Below are 23392 nucleotides of genomic sequence, written 5' to 3' on the forward strand. Positions count from 1 at the left end.
TTTTAACAGAACTTAAATTTAGGTTGGTATATCTCCACAAATAAAATTTAGTGAAGTATATCCCCCCAAAATGATCTATTACCACGATATATCCTGACAAAAAAACTCTAAAATTTATTTGCTATGATTCGACTATTGATCGATTAGTATATATAATTTTTATTATTTCTATTGAGTAAGAATAATTCATAAGGTAAAAAATGTGAGCATATGAATTACTCTAATTTTTTTGCGTCCCAATCATCAAAATTTTCGACCAATAAAAATATATATTAGAATTCAAAATAAAGAAACAATTGCATACTTATTTAATATGGTAGGAGTTAATTCTAACTTGATTTTTTTATAGACTTAGAAAAAATGAAATTAAAATAGTCTAGAGATGAAAATATATATTCTCTTGACCAAATTCCTAAATTTATTATTCAAATGAGTTAAATTTATATTTTGCTGACCAAATGAAAGTGAGACAAGAAATACTATAAGTGGAACTGTAGAACTGGTGACATATTCTATGTTCTTTTCCAAAGTGCACCATGTACACTGTTTTAAGGAGTACATATAAACTGAGTACTGAGTAGTATAGTATTATTGGCATTACTAGCTGTTACTTACAGACTACTAGCTACTCCTATTATCTAGGGTGGCCAAATTATGACTATTGCATGACCTTTGCTTACATTATCCCTTTCAATATTTCCACCATATCCATCAACAACTTACTATTAATAGATTTAACAACAATAATAATTTTTCTCAAATCTTTTTTTTAACCATACCCGATTTCTGAAATCCATTTTTAGATCCGACTAATCTGGATTCGAGCCTAGTCAGTCCCCAATTGGAGAGAAAGCTCTCCCAGCATACTATGCTGCCGAACTCGAGACCTCTCATTAAACTAGAACAATTCCCTTATCAGTTGATCTAAGTATGTGTTGGTTTTCTTAAGGCTCCGTTTGGTAGGGCGTAAAATATTTTCAGTGTAAAATGATTTTCATGGAAAACAATTTACAATGGAAAACACAATTCCAAAATTAGTTTTCGGTTGTTTGGTTCGATGTAAAAAAAATGATGAAATGAAAGGAAAATGAAAGGGAAAGTAAGGAGTTAGTGAGAGGAGTGTACAAGAGAGAGAAGGAAAATAGTTTTCCCTTCATTTTGAAAGGAAAATGGTTTTCCATCCTTGGGAGAGTAATTTTACCCCAAGGGAAAATGGTTTTACACTCTTTTGCCAACCAAACAATGTAAAACTGAAAATAGAGGAAAACAGTTTTCCGGGAAAACGTTTTACGCCCTACCAAACGGAGCCTAAATCTCTAACCTACAACTTTTTCATTATTATAAACTTTATTACCATTAATAGTATCTAATTATTACAAATAATACATTACTAATCATAACAGCATTCGTCCGTTATAGTAATACTATCAGTTATAAACTTATAATAATCACTTATTATTTCCCACTATATATACTAGTGAAGTGGCGCAAAGAAATTTTAACATTTCTCATATTTCTTTCTCTCTCCTCTTGACCTTCTCCATATTGTTTCACTCAAGTTAAGCTACTATCATTATGAATGATCTTAGCTTTGAATATGTTTCTTCATTCTTCAAAAAAGAAACGTTTTGTTCTTTCGAAACGTATGGAAATCTCCCATTATTGATCTATAATAACGACCTTACTTTCAACACTTTTCATCATTATCATAATACACTATCCTCAAATTCTTCCTATGTAACACCATTCTCACGAAACGTTTCTTCCACTTTGCCTATACCATTTGCAAGAAACGAGGAGACAGAAACTCCTCCTCCTCCTTCGCCCCCGGTCCTAGAAGGAATCGCAGCTATCGTTGGCGAACACGTCCTATTCGGTACACCTACACCATGCAAGGATATCAAAAAGGAGGAAGAAGTTTCGAGCTTTGATCAAACCAATACGAAACGTTTCGAAACACCAGAAGAAATCATCACCGTTTCGAAATGTAATAGTACGGACACGAAACGTTTCGTAACAACAGAGGAAATGATCACCATTTCGAAATGTAATAGTACGGAAACAAAACGTTTCGAAACAACAGAAAAATGTATCACCGTTTCGAAACGTGAGATTATGGACACGAAACGTTTCGAAACGGGAAACGTGAAAGACGGCGTTTCGGTGGTAGGAGTGGAGAAGAAGTATAGGGGAGTAAGAAAGAGGCCGTGGGGAAGGTGGTCGGCGGAGATAAGAGATCGAGTCGGGCGGTGTCGACATTGGCTCGGCACGTTCGACACCCCGGAAGAGGCGGCGCGTGCGTATGACGCCGCGGCTAGGCGGCTCAGAGGGTCAAAGGCTAAGACAAACTTTCATATCCCACCTGTGGTACCCACCACGACAATGTCACCGACATCCTCGTCCTCGTCTTCCTCGTACGATTATATAATCAAGAATAAACCAAGATATAACAAGAGAATATGTCAAGTTGTAACGTCAATGTCTCAACTTGTTACTAAGAATAATGAGTTTATGGAGCTTGACTTGAAGTTGGGAGCACGTAAATAAAATAGGAGTGTTACTACAACTCTACAAGTACAACTTGTGTGGTTTAGTTTTTGCCTTAACTTTTTGGGTATCATAATTATAGATTTTAGTGTATGGTTAATTAAGTAGTGGAATATGAATATATGGGTTTTGATCTAATTAAGGTTGGTTTTTCTTTAATTTGCATGAAGATATAGATGAGTAGATGACTATGTAATGTGTATTTAGTTACTAATTAATTACTAATTATTAGTACTCCCTTTGTTTTAAATTATAAAGCATTTTAGCTAAAAGAATTTGTTTCGAAATATAAGGTAGTTTGCAAAACCAATGTAAGATTAAAACACAATTTTATATTATGAATATAATTTTATAGGTTATATTGTATTATTAATATAATATTTAATGTCAATTCTTGTTATCCATACAAATCTAACTAAAGTTAACTAAATTCTTAATTTGTGTGCAAAAATCTTAAACGACTTATATTTTGAAATGGAGGGAGTATCAGATTAGAGGTTTAACATATTATTGGAATTTTGAGAACTTGAGAAGTGTAGCAAATCTAATTGCGTTGAAGTGAAGAGAAAGGATAAATATATAAATTAGTGTTGAGAGTTGTGGACGTTGAAAAATGATAAAGCATGTAAGGTAACGTCAAAAGAGACATTTAATTTCTCTGTAGAATTTTGGAGTATTGAGTAGAATCATTTCCTGTGATCTTAACTGGAATCTTGGCAAAACTTTGGAGTTTGTTCTTTTCGTTCTGATTTTGGTGATGTGTGAAGTGTGATTATGGGGTTATTCTTTGGTCACACAAACTGATTTTGGGTTATATGGCTAGTGTCGAGTTTGTTCTTTTAATCAGTTTTAGGACCAACATTAATGAGACTAGAATGTCTATGGGCCGGACTTGAATCACGCCACAAGCAAGTGGCCGGATAATGACTAGTGATGGGTCTGGGACGGGTCCACTTGGACTCAAACCCGTCTATTTTTCACAGATCCAAATCCGTCTCAGATCCGTTGGGTCTAGATTTTTCAGACCCAAACCCAGATTCGCTAGGTCTAATGGATCCACGGATCCTAACCGGATTCTAAATGGGTACTTGTTTTACGTTTTCATTACCTTTTTGAATACATGTAATTAAAAATTTTCGTCCTAATGTATATAGGTTTCTGTATCTATGGTTAAAACATTCTCTAAACAAAATTTTAAGAATTAACTCATAAAATATTTAAATGTTACAAGTTATAAGTCTTAAATGGAGTTACAACACTAACAAAATCACAACTCATAAAACCTTAGAATTTAGGTAAAGAAAAAATTCTAATATGTAAATGGGTTCGTGGGCAGGTCCGGGTCCAGCATTTGTGGACCCGGGCCTAGACCCGACAAAAATTTCTGGACCCAGACACTTATAAATGAGTCAGGTCCTAGCGGGTCTGGATTGGGTTCGGGACCCATTGCCATCTCTAATAATAACATGATTGTAACTTAAAGAATCTTTCTATTTCATAATAATTGCTCCTCTTTCAGAGTAGAAGTGTTCATATGATTTTTAAAATTCATATGAGTTACGAAAACAGTACAAAGTACAAATAAGGGAAGAGAGATTCGAAAAAAGTGTTCATATGATAAAAGAATAAATTTTTTGTTTGATGCAAGATAAAAGAAAGTAGAACAACAGTACAACTTAAAGACATCTCAAAATAGAATATGGAGCAACTATTTTAAAAGAAGAGCTAGCTAATAAATTTTTAACAGCAGCTTCCGTTGGTAAAGTTTGATTTGAAATTATATATTTTCTACCTTATTTTTGTCCATATGTTATTATTATACACCAAAACTAATTATTAATTGTACTCAAATCTAGCTAAATCTAACCTTGTCTATGCCAATCTTTATTTAATTAGAGTTCGAGGTTCATTTCCAAATATGGAGTAGTTGTACTCACACTGATTCTTATTTATCTCTCCATTTGTGTATTTTTTTTTTACAATACATATTTTATATCATTAAATATTTAATTATAATAATATATTAGTAAAAAAAATTAAAAGTTAATATTATCAATGTAATCATTGAAATGGATCAAAAAGACTCCACATGACTATTTTTGTATTTATATATTGATAATAATTTTGATTATCAAATGTACACTCAAGGATATTTTTATGCTCACTACTAATTTGAAATAATCCAAATGAGTAAAATGTAAAAAAAAAAAGAGAAATCTAAAATGAGAAAAATTAATCTTCAGTGTGTATGATAAACAAATTCTAACTAAATATAACCAAACTTTAATCCAAGAAGCAAAAAACTACTATAATGTGATTGTTGCCTACCAAACCTAATTTAATGTAAACTACTCCTCGAGCTATTTTACAGGTAATTATTTTCATTTATTAATATTATACTTTAAAATTATAATACCAAATATAACTTGGTTTAGTGGTTAAAATTTTAGATTATAAGTTTAAGGTTATCGGATCAAAACTTATAACATTAATATATTAATATATACTCCCTCTGTTTTTTTTTTTTATCATTCTCACTTTTCTGTGCGCGTCTCGCAATGCACCTCTTTGAACTTAAATATCTTTCATTATATATTAGTAAAAATTATAACGATTGAATATTAATAATGTACTAATTGAGACGAATCAAACAAGATCCCACATAACTATATTTTTTCTTATAAATTGAACAAAATTGAGAAGATTCTCTCTAAGTATGAATAGTGTCAAGATTCCAAGTGAGAAAGATAAAAAAAAACAGAGGGAGTATGTAGGAGTGTATTAATTATTTATAAAATTAAACAATATAAATAGATAAAATGTACAGATAGAGGTTACAAAGCTTAGAAAGAATTACACAATAGGAACTTAGTGAATAATCATGATATGCATTGCATGACTATTGTCATACTTCCTCCGTTTCAAAATAAGTGCAACATTTGCATAGTGTTTACTATTCACAGTTTAAACTTTAATTAGCTTTGGTGATTTACATTTTAGGAAAAACATAGTCATGTGGAATCTTGTTAGATTCGTCTGAATGTGAATTTTTTTAATATCAACTTTTTATAATTTTTACTTATTGATGATTGAAGATATTAACGGTTAAAATAATGCATTGGCAAACGTGAAAACAAGAAGTGTTGCACTTATTTAGAAACAGAGGAAGTATTTGATACGATTTTTCTACCCTATGCACCTAATGCTTAAAGATAAAACTTATTATTATTTAGTACAGTAGTTGCATTGGATACAAAAACCGAAATACAATTGATATATCTCCTTGCCATCTATGGGAGATTGATCCGAGGAGGATTAAGAGAATTATTATTCAAAGTGAGTCCATCATATAGTAATCTTCTTCACGTTAGTAAATGCTACAATTTGTTACAAATCCCAAATTATATCTTGTTATTATCCGATAAGTTTCTTACTCTTGCAATCCTATTCCTATGTAGTGTCCAACTTTATCTTTTATCTTACAAAAGTTGTATAAATACCCATCACAATCAATAGAAATAATACGCTTTCACGTATCAATACTAAAACCTTAAGCATGGCGAAAACCCTTATTCTCTCCGTTTTTTCACTCCTCTCTATTCTATTAGCCACATCGTACGCGCTGCCATTATCGACGGATTCACGGTGGATCGTCGATGAATCGGGGCAGCGCGTAAAGTTAGCGTGCGTAAACTGGCCATCACACGTTGAGTTAATGGTAACAGAAGGCCTAAACGAGCAACCAGTTGATGCAATATCAAAAAAGATTAGAGACATGGGGTTTAACTGTGTTAGACTAACTTATCCTATTTATTTGGCCACGAATGATACTTTAGCTTCTATTAGTGTAAGGCAAACTTTTCTCAATGTTGGCCTTCCGAATAGAACTATTGCTAAATTTCAAGCATATAATCCCTCCATTATTGATCTCCCCCGCATCGATGCTTTCCAGGTAATTGCACCCTTAATTTTGTTGTTGTATATTGTCACAGATTTTATCACTCCCTATTAGATTATTGATTTTCTTGCTTAGTAGGCCAGAATTATATACTAGCAGTATACTCCATCTGTTTCAAAATATAAGGTATTCACGCTTTACGAATATTTGCTTTGATAATAAATCTGTCAAATACGATAAATAAAATTTGTAGAAATTATGCAGTTGGATTCGTCTTGAAAAATACTATAATAACATTATTTTTTAAATTTTTTTGTCAAAATAAGTTGAGAGTAATTAACTGTCAAAGTTCGACCTCGAACATCGTCAAAATTCGACCTCGAACATCGTAAGTGCCTTATATATAATTGTGACATAGAGGGAGTACTATATATAGACGTTGATAGCACTAATGTAGTAATTGTTTCACGATCTAAAGCAGACTAATGCATTCACACTAATTATTTCGAATTTCTCGAATATGTAGTTTTTTCGTTGTGTACTACGTAAAAGATTATATTGTTAGTATCTTAGATTACTTTTTAGTAAAAATTATAAAAATTTAATATTTTAAATATATATGTCGATATGAATCTAACATCAAAAAGCCACATGATTATATTAGGATGGTAGTAGGTGAGTTGTGTAAAATCTCAATTGTTGTAATAGAAAAAGAATTAAGGAAATATTTATTTGGACGGTTTGAACTAGTATATTTGAAATTTGAATATGGAAAAAATATATCATACGAGTTTATACTTGAACATTGATGCAGGCAGTGGTGACAAGCCTAGGAAAAAACAAGGTGATGGTGATTTTAGATAATCATGTTAGTAAGCCACAATGGTGTTGCAAACAAACGGATGGTAATGGCTTCTTTGGTGACAAGTACTTCAATCCTGAACTTTGGATCAAGGGCTTGACAAATATGGCAACTCGATTTCGAGATAATCCATATGTTGTTGGCATGAGTTTAAGAAATGAACTCCGGGGACCTAATCAGAATGCTAATGATTGGTACAAGTAAGTACATCTTAGTTCGTCATGTTTATGGTTATTACTTACTTCCTCCGTTTTCTTTTGTCGTTTCTATCTTTTGTAAGAGGGAATTGGTCAAAGTAGTAAGAACTTTCGAAAACTAAAGAAGTATTAGCAGACCCTGTGTTAAATAAATTATAAAGATTATATTTTTTGGTGAATAGAAGAAACGAAAGAGTTATAAACGGAAGAAAAACACCAAATAGAATTTAATCTCTTTAAATTTGTAATTAGATTGATGTTTTCTTTTTTTTTAAGATGGACAACTAATAGAATTGAACCCTTATATTTCGAGGCCCTGTGCGCAGTTGCTCAACCTGCACATGGTCTTAGCCGTCTCTGAGTATTAGCTAACTATTTATATGTTTTGAATGAAGGTACATGCAACGAGGGGCGGAAGCTGTGCATAAAGCCAACCCGAATGTACTAACCATCCTCTCCGGCCTAAGCTACGACTCAGACTTAAGCTTTGTCGCAAATCGACCAGTATCTTTAAGTTACACCAACAAATTAGTTTTTGAGGTACATCAATACGCCTTCTCAAACGGAAGAGTTTGGGAAGGTATAAATGTAGATGAAGTTTGTGGGAACATGACAAAAAACCTTACTGATGGAGCAGGATTTTTGGTTGATCAAGGTTTCCCTCTATTTGTAAGTGAGTGGGGAGTAGACTTAAGTTACTTTGGTAAAAGGGACAAAAGGTTTACGAATTGTTTCCTTGCTTGGATGGTTGAACATGACTTAGATTGGGCATTATGGGCATTAACTGGGAGCTATTATTTGAGAGAAGGCCAAGTTAATGCGAAAGAGCAATTTGGAATACTAGATCCAAAATGGACTCATATTCGTAATGAAAGATTTTTACAAAGGATATCGGTTATTCAATACCCTCGTCAAGGTAATTTATTCTTCCGTACAACTTTTAAATATTCCGGATTAGTACTTCCTCCATTATGAAATAAGCGAAACACTGAATATAATGCAGGTCCAGAAGCATCATTTCGCAACAAACACAAGATGATATTTCACCCCTTAACAGGACTTTGCATCCTAAGCAAACCTGGGATGGAGGTGCAGCTTGGAAATTGCTCAAAATCCAACCATTGGAACCACACACCTGAAAATACCCTAGAAATTAAGGGCTCATACCTCTGCTTAAAGGCACAAGGTTTAAACCTCCCAGCGAAGCTCAGCACCAGCTGTCGCGGAGAAGGAACGAGTTGGGCTCCGATATCAGACTCAAAGCTCCATCTTGCCACTACATTGAGCAATAACAGTACTGCTTGTTTGGATGTTGATTCTCAAAACAATCTCATTACAACATCTTGCAAGTGCTTAAGTGAAAAAAACAAGTGTGATCCTGGGAGCCAGTGGTTCAAGATTGCTGATGTTTCTGACTTGATTTCTAGTTAGATAATAGATACAGAACACAACTTTAGATGGTAAATAGTAATACAATATAGATATAGATATATAGTAGCATAGTACATAGCGTTATTTACAATAATAAGTCATGTTTGAAATGATCATATGATATGTAGACTAATATATACAATACATACTGCATTTTTTTCTAATGGTGTTGCTTCATAGTTTACACAATATTTATGCAATGCTCTTCCATGTTTTAAGCATTAACTCAAAAGTTCATCTTTTATTTACTAAGATTCAGACTACTCCAAAGTAGCTGTGTAGTTTGAATCTGGAAGCAGAACTTGTCAGTTTCATTGTTGATGCTGCTGATATCCTAAGTTGATGTAATCCTGCAATATGAACTCTGTAAAATGTTGAATAGTCAAATTCATGAATCCTTCCTCTGTGTACCTTTCATGCTTGGAAAGGCAAAATTTCGTCACCATGATAAACACCATAATATTGCTATGTTCCTCTGAAAGATTAGATAACAGCGGCGTGGCGCCGCACCAGTGTTATCTAATTCGCCTTTTGAATTTTCGCCAATTCGCCCAAAATGAGCGAAAAATGAACCAAAACCGACATTATTCGCTTTTCTCAATTCGCGATTCGCGGGGGAACTAGGGAATTAGGTAACATTGCGCCACACCCATGCAGCAGTACAGGCACAACAATCACATAAGAATGATCACTTATTGACTCATTGGCCTCCAGTGCCTGTGGGCAAACTTTTTCCAAACAAAAAGGTCAAAATATTACAAGCTTATATATTCAATCTAATCGGGATCACTTTTGTAGTTCTGTGTACATAATTTTTTTTAAGGGGTCCTGTGTACATACATGAAAGATATGAACAAAAACAAATTAAATTGTAATGGGGTTAAAATGATTATTAAAAGTATCTCTCAATTTTATACATTGATGCCTTAAGTTTTCTTAGAAAAAACGGATTTTTTACCATATACGCCCGCTAAATTTTTTTTATTCATTATATACCCTCGATGTTTTTAAAATGGACGTATACCCATCGATTTCTTGATAATTCACCATGTGCCCTTAATGGTTAATGATTATCAATTTTTTTAATCATTAAGCCTTAATTCCATTACCAAACCTTATTTTATCCCTATGTCACTCATTTACATTAATAAATTAGCATTGAAACAACAAATAAGGCCAAAGAAGAAGCAAGAGAGTTGTGGAGGAAAACAGCTAAAAGGGACCATTTGTTGTGTTTTAATGGTGTTCAATTACGACTAAGGACTCAAATAGGGGTTAACTATGATTTAGTAAGAGAATTAGGGATTAATGATCAAAAAAGTTGATAATCGTTAATCATTAAGGGTACATGATTTTGAAAACATCGAGGATATATGGTGAATAAAAAATTTTTGTCGGAGGTATATGATGAATAATCCGTAGAAAAAATAAAACCTGTTAGTTGAAATTAAAGGTTAAGTTGAAGAACCATGATAATATCTCGAAAACGACAAATACAACGCCTTATATTTTGTTTTTAACCATTCTACTCATATCATTTCTTAACAGAAAATGTTACTCCTGAATTTGTGGGGGAAGTGAACTATTTATTCATTCCTTGTGCAGAAGAATTTAATTTGAGGGCACACAATAAATCAAATAAACCGAAATGATAAACTACAAAAAGGTATGGAATAACTATATCTTCTGAGTTCTGACTTCTGCTGAGAATATGATTGTTTTGGTCACATATCTTAACTATATTTGATTGTTTTGGACACACAATATGATTGTTTTGGTCACAGAAGAATATTTGTTTATCAATAATTATACATCCACATTCCACAGTAATGCTAACCTGATGTACTGATTGTACTCCCAGTTAATAGTACAAGAAACAATTAGAGGGTGTTTGGTGTTTAGATCCTCTAGAGTTGTAAAATAATTCTACAAGGTAGAGTTTGAGCAATATCAACCATTGAATAAAAAATCAATGGCTCGTATATTCTCTTTCCAAAATCCCCCCTATTTTATCTCATCAAAATCCACCCCTAAATCTTTCCATTCCATCAATATAAGCCTTTGATTTTAAAATGTATGGCTCAGATACAACTCTATCTTGTAGAGTTTCACTAAAACTCTAGAGGATCCGGACTCAGGGTGTTTGGTATGAAATTTTTTGATGTAGGAAACGAATTCAAATAAGCGTTTCCATTTTTAGTTGTTTGGTATGGATGTTAAGTAACAAATACCGTTTCCAAAAGTAAACATAATCCCTCCATTTGTTACCCTTATCAAACTAGTGGAAACAAATCATGTTTCCTTCCTCAATCATAAACCTCTTAATATATTTGTATAAATATAAACCATTCATCTATAATTTATTACATGACTAAAATACTAAATAAACATGTAAGATTAAGTACTTATAGAGTGTCCACAACATTTTATCTAAAAAGTCTAATATTAAAGTTTAAATATACAACATTTATAAACTGAAAAACAACATTCACAAATCAGTATACTCACTCCGTAACGAAACATTCGCAAATCAATATACTCATTCCGTAATGAATTACTAGCAACAATTGAATATTTTACCTCTTACAAATAATACCAAATGTTGCTAGTAATACGTTAAAGAGGGACTAGAATATTTATTGATTCATAGAATATAATTCATTTATTTACAACATTGGCACCGATATATACGTTTGGTAAGCTAAGTTTGGTAGAGAATATATACGTGGTGAGTTGATGTGATGCGTGGAAACCGGTGGACTTATAAAAGCCTCATTCCAGTCTAAAATGGGGGATGTGGCTGATTTTGGGCCAATCTTCCCCATCTGGTTTTCTACATCTTTCCACCAACTCATCAGTGCAATTATATATTTTAAAAAATTTAAGGTTAGGGAGGCCTGCTTCTGGCAATGACTTCAATCTAGGGCACCAAGCGAGCTCAAGGTAGTGTAAGGACGTGAGGCGATGGAGCCATTCTGGAAGATTATCCAAGCTATCACACGAGTTAATATAAAGGATTTTAAGGGAATACAAGTATTGAATCCCCTTTGGCAGATTTACAACCTTTGGAAGTCTGAATAAGTTCAAATAAGAGAGGCTACTCCATGGCATCCCATCATCATCTCCTCCTAAATCTAGCTTCTTACATGAAAAAACGACGAGTTGTTCCAAATTAGTCATATGCTCTATTCCTCCTTTGGAAAGACTCATCAGATTATTGCATTTTGAGAATTTTAAGGACTTGATAGACGAAGCGTGCTTTAGACACCACTCTGCAATAGTTGACAAATTCTGCACCTCAGAGCTCTCTATTACTAGTTTATAGATACCTTGTAGAGTCTCCCCAAATAGGGAGTTCAATGACCGCACATTGTCAATTGTTAACTTATCCAAACAATAAACGAGATCGTCTGAAGATGTACTTGGGTTTGGACCTGCACAGAATGTCAGGGCATCATTGAATTTTTTGAGCTCGACTACTTTCAACTTCGGACACCCCGGAAAAGATGTCAAGTTTGGGCAGATTTCTATCGTTAATGTAAGAACACCAGATAACGCAGCTTCCCTTTCCACACCTACTTCTCTCCACCATCCCTTTAACTTCGGGAAGTTAATCAGACAAAGCTCCTCAAGTGAAGGATAAAATGGTAGTATAGCACCATTATTATCATCCTCCATGTATTCCACATTCAGCATGCCCGACAGCTTAAGAATTCTGAGATGTTTGAGTTGACTCAACCGCGGCATATGCTCCAACTCATTAAAATAACTCAGATCGACTTTGACAAGGAGCGGAAAAGAGGACGCCAGAGTCACTGCCCAACTTGGCAATCTCACGTCTTTGTAACCCTCAATGTTAATTTCTCTAATATCACAGTGGGGTTTAAGGGCTTCTAGCCATCTTTCATCAAAAACAGCTTCATCATGCCCTAATTTCACACACTTGATATATTTCTTGTTCGACAAATATGATCCCTCCTCAGCATTTACTACATCGTATGAACAACCCTCTTTAAATAAAATTGTGAGTTCACCTCTAAGGTTAACTAGAGGTATCAAATCTCTAAGCTGACCAAACTGCACTTGATTGGAACTTCCTCTACCCAAAACAAACATTGTTAGTCTGGTAAGACCAATCAAACTACCCATTCCTACTGGCATATGAGTTAATTTATCGCACCCGTGTATATCCAAGTGCCTAAGATTAACTAACTCTCTCAAGTCCTCCGGCAACTCCTTTAACTTCCAACAATTATATAAGTCTAATACTTGCAAATTATGCAGCTTGGAAATCGATTTAGGCAGCATCTCCAAGTCGTAATTGCAAGAGAGATCAAGATATCTTAATTGTGATAGGTTGAGTAATGTTTTGGGTAAAGACTTAATTGTACCCCACATACGATGTAAGTTCAGTACCCTTAAGTGTCTGCAATTAAGAACTAGTTCAACGACATCATTCTTCAAAGATTGGTCGTGCATAGGTCCAAGGAACGTGCGCAATGTCCTCAACTTGTTTGGAGCATTACTTAGACAAAGCGAGAAGTCACCTGGATAAGCAAATGAGAGATGACGAATATTATCATCGAAATGGCTCGTCCTATCATCCATCACCAAGCACGACTCTTGTCCTGCTACTTCCTGTGCGAGATCATGGATCAAATCGTGCATTTTAACTGTATCAATATCACCGTACTCATCCTTTTCAATGTCTTGAAAGAAAAATCGATGCAATAAAGTCGAAAAATACTCCTCACCAACATCTTCTATTCTTTGCATGTCGTTTGGACATTCAGGAAAACCTTGTGCTAACCACAGGTCGATCAACAAAACTTTCTTGATGCGATGATCCTTGGGGAAAAGAGCACAATAGCTGAAACAACTCTTTAACTGCGGAGTAAGATGATAGTAGCTAAACTTGAGTATTGGCATAATCTCATCCTGACCTTGACTCATTTTAGCCAAGTCAAGTTCTTGAAACTGCTTCCATTTGCTTTTATGTTTATCACGCAACATACTGCCTATGACCTTTATAGAAAGAGGAACATTTGCACATTTTTTCACAATGTGTTTACCTAAGTCAACAAAGTCATCGACTACCTCTTGTTCATTTTCTTGTTTAAATGCCACTCTCTTAAACAAACACCAAGAATCTTCATCAGACAAACCTTTCAACTCGTGCACATGATGATCTCCTATAACTGTTGCCACCAATTTTGAGCGAGTAGTTACAAGAATTCTACTACCCTTTGCACCTATAAGAAAGAAGTTCCTTATCTCCTCCCATCGGTTACAACTCTCATTCCAGACATCATCTAGAACAAGAAAGTACCTCTTCCCCTTGATCTTTTGACGAACCTTCCGCTGCAACTCTTCTTTGTTAAGCTCACAAGTAGTCATCCCAAGCATCTTCAAAAGTATTTCTCTCATCCCAAACTCCTCAGAGACACAAACCCACAAGGTCAGTTCAAATGCACTTTTGATCCTCTCATCATTAAACACAAGTTGGGCAAGAGCAGTTTTTCCCAACCCACCAAACCCAACAATACTCACAAAAGAAACATTATGTTCAACATCTGAGTCGTCGTCTAGCAACAACAAACCCAAGACAGCCTCCTTATCAGCCTCTCTCCCAATAATACTCGACTCATAAACATAAGATGATGTCTCCTCCCTCTTCTTAACAGGTACATGTACATCACCAAACCCGAACTGAGTACGATCTCTGGCAATGCTATCTAGCTTCTCTCTAAGCTTCTTAATCTTTCGAGTTGTCTTAGCAGCAAAAAGGAACTGATTATCACTGGAGAAGAAGCGACATACCTTTTTGGAAATCTTACCACCAGGAATCTGTTTCTTCTGCAGAGCAAGAGTAGTGTTGAATTCATCAAATAGATCATCAGCATCATAGACAGCATCCTTGAGCTTGCGAAACCAGACATTTCCTAGAGAGCTCAGTTCATGGTGCTTGAACTCCACATCAAGGAGGACAGCCTGGATGGTTTCAACAGTAGCCTTGAGTTCTACAAGCCTGGATTCATAACCAAACATGGAGCATACATCCCTTAAATCCTTACTTTGCAGTGCAGAAAGGAGCGTCTGAGTAGCAGTGAGCACCAACCCAGCTGCAGTCGCCATTTTTGCAGAGTTTTTCTTGTTTTGTTTTCTTTGAGAGAAATACAGAATGAATAGACAAGTTTTTCTTGTTTTGTTTTCTTTGAGAGAAACACAGAATGAATAGGCAAGTTTTTCCCTTGGTTCAACGAAGCTACTTTATTCAAATCAAAATCACCATTATTATAATTACTTCCTGGCTGGCAAGGGAGTATTCCTGAATCCTGCTGCCGTATTATAATTAAAAATGTCCAAGTGTTCCTTAGCTTGCGCTGTTGCTGTCGGCACCTATAATTAAGAAGAGCAAAATGCAACGTTTTTAATTGATAATAATCTTTTTTCATCACAAACTTTTATAACTAATGGGAAATGACACTGGCACCTATAATTAGCAGTGTTAAATGCATGATGGTTTGCATAAAAAAGAACTTAATTGCAATTATTAAAGATAGTAACAAGCAATTAATTAAAGAAAATGATAGATACAACCCTAAGGGCTGCACTTAAGAACCTAAAATAGGAAATTCTAAGTAATATTCAAACATTAATTACATCGATTGATGCGTGATTGTGACATAAATTTACAACTTAATACTATTTTAGGAAATGTATTTAATGCTTATATACAACTCTAAGGGTTGTATGTATCATTACTTATTAATTAATACTCCCCCTGTTTTCAAAGATTTGCAAAAAAATTTACTTGCATATTTATCACCTCACAAGTCACAACTTTGAAGAATAAATCCCTATAAAAATACAAAGAAATATTATAAAAGAAAGTTAATTATCATTCTTATGATTCACAATCAGATGATAAATCCCTATAATTATGTAGAGAGGGTCCAAAACATTGCGAAAAGTTAAGACAAAGACCAAAACGAGATTGCTGCAAGTGCAGTTAATATAATCAAACCTGCACAACTGATAAGGTTAGTGTAGAAAGACAGTTTTAAATTGAACTCATGGCACCAATCAGAGAGTCTCATCCATGAATCCTGAATTTGGGCTACCCTGCTTAATACTAACCTCCATATCTAAACAAGTAACACACTTCATCTTAAACTTTATGTGAGATCTTTTTGGAAGAAGTGCGTCACTTATTCAGATACGGAGGAAGTATATCCTAAGGCATAAACATACAGCGCTGTAAGACAGGAAAATTTTACATTCATCATACACGACACGGTACACTAAACCACCTTTTGCTTCAATCCAAGGCCGGCAAACAATTGAGAAGAACCTCAACACCTATTTCAATATGGTTCCTAATTATTCACATTTTAAAATTATTTTTCTTCTTCCAAAATTAGGATGTTGCCAATCAAAAACCCCGTTTTCTGGTTTTTACTTTGGTTCAATAAACAAAAAAAAAGATGACACAAATGAAAAAAAAATGGACCTTAGTACTCGACTTTATTTTGATTCAAAGGGAAAAAAACTAGCAGACGAAATAAACAATGGAGGAACCATCCAAAGACATTTCCTTACAGCTAAAATTCACAATCCTGAATTCCTATTACTGTAACCATTATTGAGAGCCAATGGGCATGCATTAAAAAATCCCTATATCAATATTTATGGTAGTGTAACTTAATCTCCCAAATATTTGTGTTTTTTTTTAAAACTATTCCTAATCACTTGGCCATTTTAAAACATTTTGGGACCATGTAGTAATAAAGATGGGACCCTAAGATACTTTTATGAAAAATTAAAAATGTCCAAAGGAATTCAATGCAAGACATATAAAAATATCATCAGCTTCACCTAATCCATATTTCATAAGTGCCAGTGTGCGACTAATAAGTAATAAGTACTGACCAATCACCTTTCAGCAAAATGACAGACAAATAGTCAAATACTAACAGCTTGTTTAGGGATATGGTTACTTACCTAAGACAGATAAGTGGAGCATGACACATAAGTGATCCACCAGCAAAGGTGCTTCCACAGTTACGTGACCAGTATAGCTCCGATATGTATGCCTCCGGTAAGATTTAAGAGGCTTTGCCAGTGTCATTATATCTGAGTACTTTCTGCCCAAAAAACATTATAACCCAGTTATCGACAAAAACATAGAGCAGGGTCCAGTGAATCCAATCTGTATGTATAGAAACAGCTTTGTGGTCCGAATTAGGCGAGGAGGGGAGGGGAGGCTTGTCTATTCCAAACCTTCTCTACATTCTATACAACCCACCAATGATAACATCAGCATAAAAGAGTGGGGAGCCTTTCAGGAAAACTGGCCACTTCAGAGCTTGTATGTTATGCTTTAGACTTATTTCTAGTAAGATAAATTAGCAATCATAGAAGAACATGATATAACACGAAATGATTCAAACATATCCCAGAAGAGATCATGAATAGTAAAAAAGAAACAAATAAAATGTTCATACCAGTCGTTGGAAACTTCACACATAATAATGCGCTGAATCAAAATGACATATTCCATGACATTAGGCAACGAAAATATAGCATGACTTCTATCAATCACAGAAAGTACTATATGTATCCAATGCAATAACATACACACTCTTTGCTGATGATCGACTATGTTGTTGTCAATTTCCATCTAACTATACTGATGCAGGATACACTATTCACCTTCCAAGTTACTTAACAACCATTACTAGTGAACGTCTGCATGCATGGGGTGGGAAGAGGGGGAGCTAAATTAGTGGTGATTCTCATGTATTGAAAAGAGGGCGGAGTTCATGGGCTTGTGGCTGTATTCTCCAAGCTTGATATACTAGAGACGCATCAAAATAAACTTTTCATCAAATGCAGGAGGAATTACAAGGTTCACTCATCACGGTAGGGAGAAATCTGGACTAGTACTCAATTCTAGAATGCAGCCCATGCCTTTTCATCTAATCCAATACCAACCTAGCGCTTGTTTGTTGTAGAAGAGGACAGGTTGCAGATGTCATAGTGAAACTCATACAAGGACAGAGACCTTCTTCAGGTTGCTTATCACTAACACCCATAGGTATATCCTGCTCAAATCTTTTACTAGCATCATGATTTCCATTCCCTTTGATGAACTTGGAGATGATCAACCGCAAGGCATGACTAGGCATACTGAATAAGCAATAAAATTTTGGTATGAAACAACTCTGATAGTCTAAGATAAGCATCATCTACGTATAGTAGAGTAAACATCAATGAAGGTCCTGGAAGAATGTAAACAAAAAGCAAGTGGCTGGATGTAAGAAAATGTGAATCTATACCAACTTAAAGCACATCAATGATAAACACAGAGACCTATTTTAGGAGAGTTTGAGCTTTGACAGTATAATATGTATGAACCAGAAGACGATGATTTCTTACCTCATCATATTCCAAGAGTTATCCAGCTTCATCACAAGCAAAATGTAATGACTGTAGGAATTCCTTGATGATACTGTATGTGCCACCATCACCTTGTGGCTTAAGTAGGTTTAACGAAAATAACAGCTACTATCACACATATTCAAGAAAAGTAACTCCAAACAAATGGAGTGGCTCAAAAGATTAATTTTCTTTACTAGTAAAAGAAGGAACACCAATTATTCTCCCATGGAAAATATTACTGAAGACAATAAACTCTGTAAGTGGGTCTTTTGCATCAGGATGTGCAAAATTTGGGACTTTCTTGCAACATCTGATGGCAGCTTCATTTGTTTCTGTTCCAAATTCATAAGAAACATAATTAGGAAATGAAAAAGAAACTCGACGCTTTGCAAGTTCCACCTGAAATCAATTGGCAAAGATTTCTTATCACTTTCCACTTGGTTGGTTAGGGAAGGGCCAATGCTGAGACTTGAGAGCAACACATATATCAAAAGCTATTTCGGGCAAATAATTTCTTTAGTTGAACACTAACATCTCCATGATTATAACATTCCAGATGGAAAAAAAAAATTTCAACTCCTCACTTCGCACAATTTCAAATAGAGCAAGCATATAGTGCACCATTCCCTCCTCCCCTGCCCCTCCCCCCATAACACACACAATATATTATTAGCATGCTACTGCAGTCAATCGATTACAGCTATTTGCATTCAAACACAAGAAACAATCATAGCAAATAGTAGAGCACATATGAGTAAAGTCATATCACATTGCTAAGTACACAAGTAAAAGTGCAACCATATGTGTGAAGCCATGTCATGATGCTAAAGTACTTCCCAAAGCTCATTAACATTTCTTAGAGTAAGCAGACCACTAATATGTCCCTGTTACTTCTTTCCTAGACAAGACCATAGATCCGTTTCCAATCCTTGAGCATCAAAAGAGAACACTTATAGAGTGTAAATCAGTCACTGAGGACGCCATTTCAGGCTATTGTCAAATTGACACCTTCCACTCTCACAAAAAGTATTCCGTCAAAGTTTCACTCTAGCAAACGTAACTAACAATCTCCAAACCAACATCGCCTTCAGCAACTACAAATCAAGATGAGGTCATCAACCTCAACTTAGCAATCAATACCACATGATTTATTCCCCTTAAAAATAGAAGAACTCAGTGCCTTGGAACCCCACGACTAATAAAATCTTATCACTATCGACAAGGAGGAAGAAACACCGTCACCAACAAATTAAGAGACAAGCATGTACAAACATAACTATGTTTCATTGATATTATAGTAAAAGAATTTCCATTGGCAAAATAAGGCACACAACACCAAGTGGAAAACAGAGTTAAATCATTGTGTTACAAAATCAATGCTTCATTATTAAGTACTAGCATGATACTATCTTTGCATATGCCACCAAAATTATATGAAATCATGACAATTCAGGCCACAGATGTAACTCAACAACCACCACAACAACAACAAAGCCTTAAATCATCTCCAAATACCCATAATATGAGAGGAGCCAATAGAAATTTCAGCTGTAGCATCCTTCTCAAATTTACTCTAAAGTTGATCCGCAGGATTATTACAGATCTCGGAATGCAAAAGAGTTTCCTGTCAGGTGCACATTTCTGTAAACCAAATAGTTTCAACACTTGAGCAGTTATACATTCCTTTTGTACCTAGCTGCTTTCATATATTCAGCACATCCCTGGCATACTCATTCATAACAGGGAGCACAATCCAAAAGTTAAACTCTCTCCACAATCAGAGAGAGTCTGATTGAGCGGAAAACATTTTCGTTGAAATAGATAATTTATCATTTTTCTTTGTTTGGCTTGGAAACGGTGCAACACAGTTTCCCAAATGGAGAATATAGTTCTTCCAAGGGTGGAAAACATAATCCTCCTTACAGATTGATAGAATATGAAAATATTATCTTTAATATTTCTGCATTAGATATACTTTGCATAATCCAATTGTAATTAGGATATGGTTTAGGATGTAAACCTATATATATATTGGTGATCAATGTACACACTCCGATTAAGGGAGTTTAACCAAAATCTAACAGAAATGAAGTTACATTGTCCTCCCTACCCTTAACTTCGCTCTTTCCTTCGTAAACATCCATCCTCCCCCTTACATTTGAATCCTTCCATTTCTCTCAAACTTGTCATGTAATGACCAAACAAAGGAAAACTATACTGAAAAAAAAAATGTTTTCCGTCCAACCAAACCGAGCCTAATAGTCACATTGTTCCGATTTCCGATCCCTCATGATAAAAGATTAGAATAAAGTTCATCATATATATAGGATCAAGTGAGTTTACATACTAAAACCAATAACAAACTTATATCTCAGGCTCGTTGCTCAAAGCCATCCATTTCATCAATGTGAGACAAACTTCCTAATTCCTCCTCATCTTTCAATACACAGGTATCTAAATAATATAGTTTGCAACTTTTGCATAAAATAATTACACAGAGCAATGCAAACACAAAATAATGCTGATAATAAATTTGCGACATGATACTGGGAAAAAATAATGTTAAAGAAGTTGAAGAGAAAGAGGCAAACCATGGGAATGTTTCAGCGTCAATGCGATCCAAGGAAATAAAGGGCAAGTCCAAAAAATGTAGAGAAACACAGTAACAAACTGTTGCCTTGAAAATTAAACAATTTACAGACATTGCCATGGGAAAACACCATTGAAGCCATTATCAAACTCCTGTAGTTACGACCGCCATTGATGACGATTAGGAGGTTGAAGTTGAATTGACAGAGAATAGAGATGGAGCTACGGAAAGGGTTGAAAATTGATATCGGAAATAAATTGATACTCTCCAATTCCCCCACCTACCCATAGGAGTTCTTGATTTTAAAATGTATGGTGGTTTAGATATGTTCTCGAATTAAATGGGTTAAAACAGCAAGGGAAATAATTTAAGGGGCTGAGAAACCATGATTCATGACAATGTAGAAGCAACATTAACAAGGGCCTGAGAAACCATGATTCATGACAATGTAGCAAAAAGGTAAGTAGGATAGTTTGAGTAAAAGATAAAAAATTATTTGCTTTATTACTCAAATATTTGTTTCAGCAAAGGTGACACCAGAAGATATTATGCAATAACACACCACAATAGCACTTTAAGAACGCACTTGAATTAAGGGAAAATAATTTAAGGGGGTCATAACATAAACAGACGATGATGAGATAAGGTAGTGGTGGTTGATAGAGGAGGATGGGGGAACTACTTTCATTTTGGGTCATACATTACCCTAGCACCTTGGGTTTATGGTCACATTTTTCCCCCACGCCTACTATCTCAACCACCACCTCTACCCAGCTTCTTTCTGTTTATTTTCTCTTACTTACCCCTTAATTATATGCCCCCAGTCCAAACATGCCGTGACGAATTAAATATAAGCTTATAAAACATGCAAGCAAAAGAGTACGTTGGGGACTTTCCTAAAAGGAAGCAAGAAAACCCGAAGGACCCAAAAGACACCAAGGTGATAAACAAGCAGAACTGCACCTCCGTAAAACTTTCATGAGGGGACAATTCAATCTCTCTGTCTGACGGATCTCGAAGTCCACCTGCAGCCTAAAATTAATAAATATCTCTGTAAAATTACACTGAAGATAATTTTTAGAGCTTGCAAACAAATGTTGTCGAAAGAAAGAGAAGTCATATATAGACTTCAAAAATCAGAAAAACCTATATTACCTTTCAGTTAAGTTCAAATCAGACTCAGACCATCTTTATAGCGCATTCCTTTCTAAATGACGCCAATAAACTGTTTTAGACTGTTTAGTCTTTGCAGACACTACAGCATGCGTAGCACAGGGTACATGATACGGAAAAATGCCAAAAAAAAAAAATAGATTCCATACTCAACAGTAAGGAGACTCCATTATCATACCTCCCTAAATGCATAGAAGCAATAGTTCCACCATATCCAAACATCCCAAAGAAAGGCTGCAAAAAAGAGCAATTTTCAAAAAGAAGTCAGTTGTAAAGCTAACTTCGAGATAACAACCTAGAATAAAATGCTCAATTTTAACCCTTGATTCAATAAATTCACGTTCCTCAAAAAATCCAACTATACATTATGAACCATCTCCAAGAGTAGTTTTGTTTGCTTCATAATAAAGCTCCCTGGAAGTGAATGCAAATAGTTTCTCTTTCTAAGAAAGGCATCTAATCACAAAAGGGACGACACTAATCTATACATGATTATTTTCAAAGATAGATTTCTACTGCAAAATATTTGAGTCTCTACATATAATTGCTACTAAGTTGGATAAACTTTTGTCATTACCGTGAGATATGGAGGTTTTCCACCAATGGCAAGTTTTTTGGAAGTTCTGTGAACTGAAGCGCCCATTTTCCCCCTGATAAATTTAGAAGATTAACAACCCAAGAAATAACATAACAGAGATGAAAAATGTAGGAGCAAAAAGAGCAGAAATTTTAATAATTATAGCCACAAACTAAAGCCATTAATTAAAGACCAAGCTTTTCAAATGAGGAACTGAAAATACCACTTCACTATCGAATTCCCATCACTTCCACATTCCATTAATTCCAGGGCCAGAATGAAATGCAGAACTTTATCCTTGTACACCTCAACACTGCAAAACAAATTCTCTTCCGGTACTTTAACCAATTAAGTTAACTATGAGAATTCCATCATGTAGTTACTGATTCCACTACCCTATATTGCAAAAAGGTTAACAACTAACAAGTAAGTTTACAGCAGCAGAGGAGACTTAAATAAAAAATCATAACTGATAATAAAGATATTATGCAATTATTGGTAGAGGACCTGGAAATCCACCAATACTGTAGACTTGTAGTCCTCCCGGTCTTGGATATCTTATCACACTGCAAAGAAATGCTCACGATATTAATCCAACAGATATTATCTAATATTAATTCTATCTCAGAGAATTGAAGCAGCTAGAAGTAGAATCATAACACTTTTGGAAGTC

The 23392-nt window shown here is 34.8% G+C and overlaps 3 protein-coding genes across 6 annotated transcripts; 2 read left to right on the forward strand and 1 right to left on the reverse strand.

Moving 5' to 3' along the window:
• Window positions 1–1522: 1522 nt before the first annotated feature.
• Window positions 1523–2865, forward strand: LOC125493370 (ethylene-responsive transcription factor ERF118). Its single transcript, XM_048636649.1, has one exon. It carries the CDS (start codon window positions 1576–1578, stop codon window positions 2545–2547), a length of 972 nt encoding a protein of 323 aa, XP_048492606.1. The 5' UTR covers window positions 1523–1575; the 3' UTR covers window positions 2548–2865.
• A 3237-nt stretch (window positions 2866–6102) lies between these two features.
• LOC104905020 (glycosyl hydrolase 5 family protein) lies at window positions 6103–8935 on the forward strand. Its single transcript, XM_057392291.1, has 4 exons — window positions 6103–6469; window positions 7260–7507; window positions 7900–8420; window positions 8508–8935. Exons 1-4 carry the CDS (start codon window positions 6104–6106, stop codon window positions 8933–8935), a joined length of 1563 nt encoding a protein of 520 aa, XP_057248274.1. The 5' UTR covers window position 6103.
• Window positions 8936–11457: 2522 nt separating this feature from the next.
• Window positions 11458–22800, reverse strand: LOC104904490 (putative disease resistance protein RGA3). Of its 4 annotated transcripts, none has more exons than XM_048636049.2 (5): window positions 22720–22800; window positions 22321–22376; window positions 16940–18711; window positions 15010–15334; window positions 11458–14926 (listed from the first exon to the last, which is right to left on the reverse strand). In XM_048636049.2, exons 3-5 carry the CDS (start codon window positions 16966–16968, stop codon window positions 11708–11710), a joined length of 3573 nt encoding a protein of 1190 aa, XP_048492006.1. In that variant the 5' UTR covers window positions 16969–18711; window positions 22321–22376; window positions 22720–22800; the 3' UTR covers window positions 11458–11707. The 4 variants fall into 4 exon arrangements, with proteins under 4 accessions (XP_048492006.1, XP_057247820.1, XP_057247818.1 ...); XM_057391837.1 differs by lacking the exons at window positions 22321–22376; window positions 22720–22800 and adding an exon at window positions 20971–21505 and having other exon boundaries at window positions 16940–17082; window positions 18377–18711; XM_057391835.1 differs by lacking the exons at window positions 22321–22376; window positions 22720–22800 and adding an exon at window positions 20971–21505 and having other exon boundaries at window positions 16940–18127; window positions 18377–18711.
• Between the last annotated feature and the right edge of the window lie 592 nt (window positions 22801–23392).

This window comes from Beta vulgaris, chromosome 9, assembly GCF_026745355.1.
Source record: "Beta vulgaris subsp. vulgaris cultivar EL10 chromosome 9, EL10.2, whole genome shotgun sequence".
NCBI lineage: Eukaryota > Viridiplantae > Streptophyta > Magnoliopsida > Caryophyllales > Amaranthaceae > Beta > Beta vulgaris.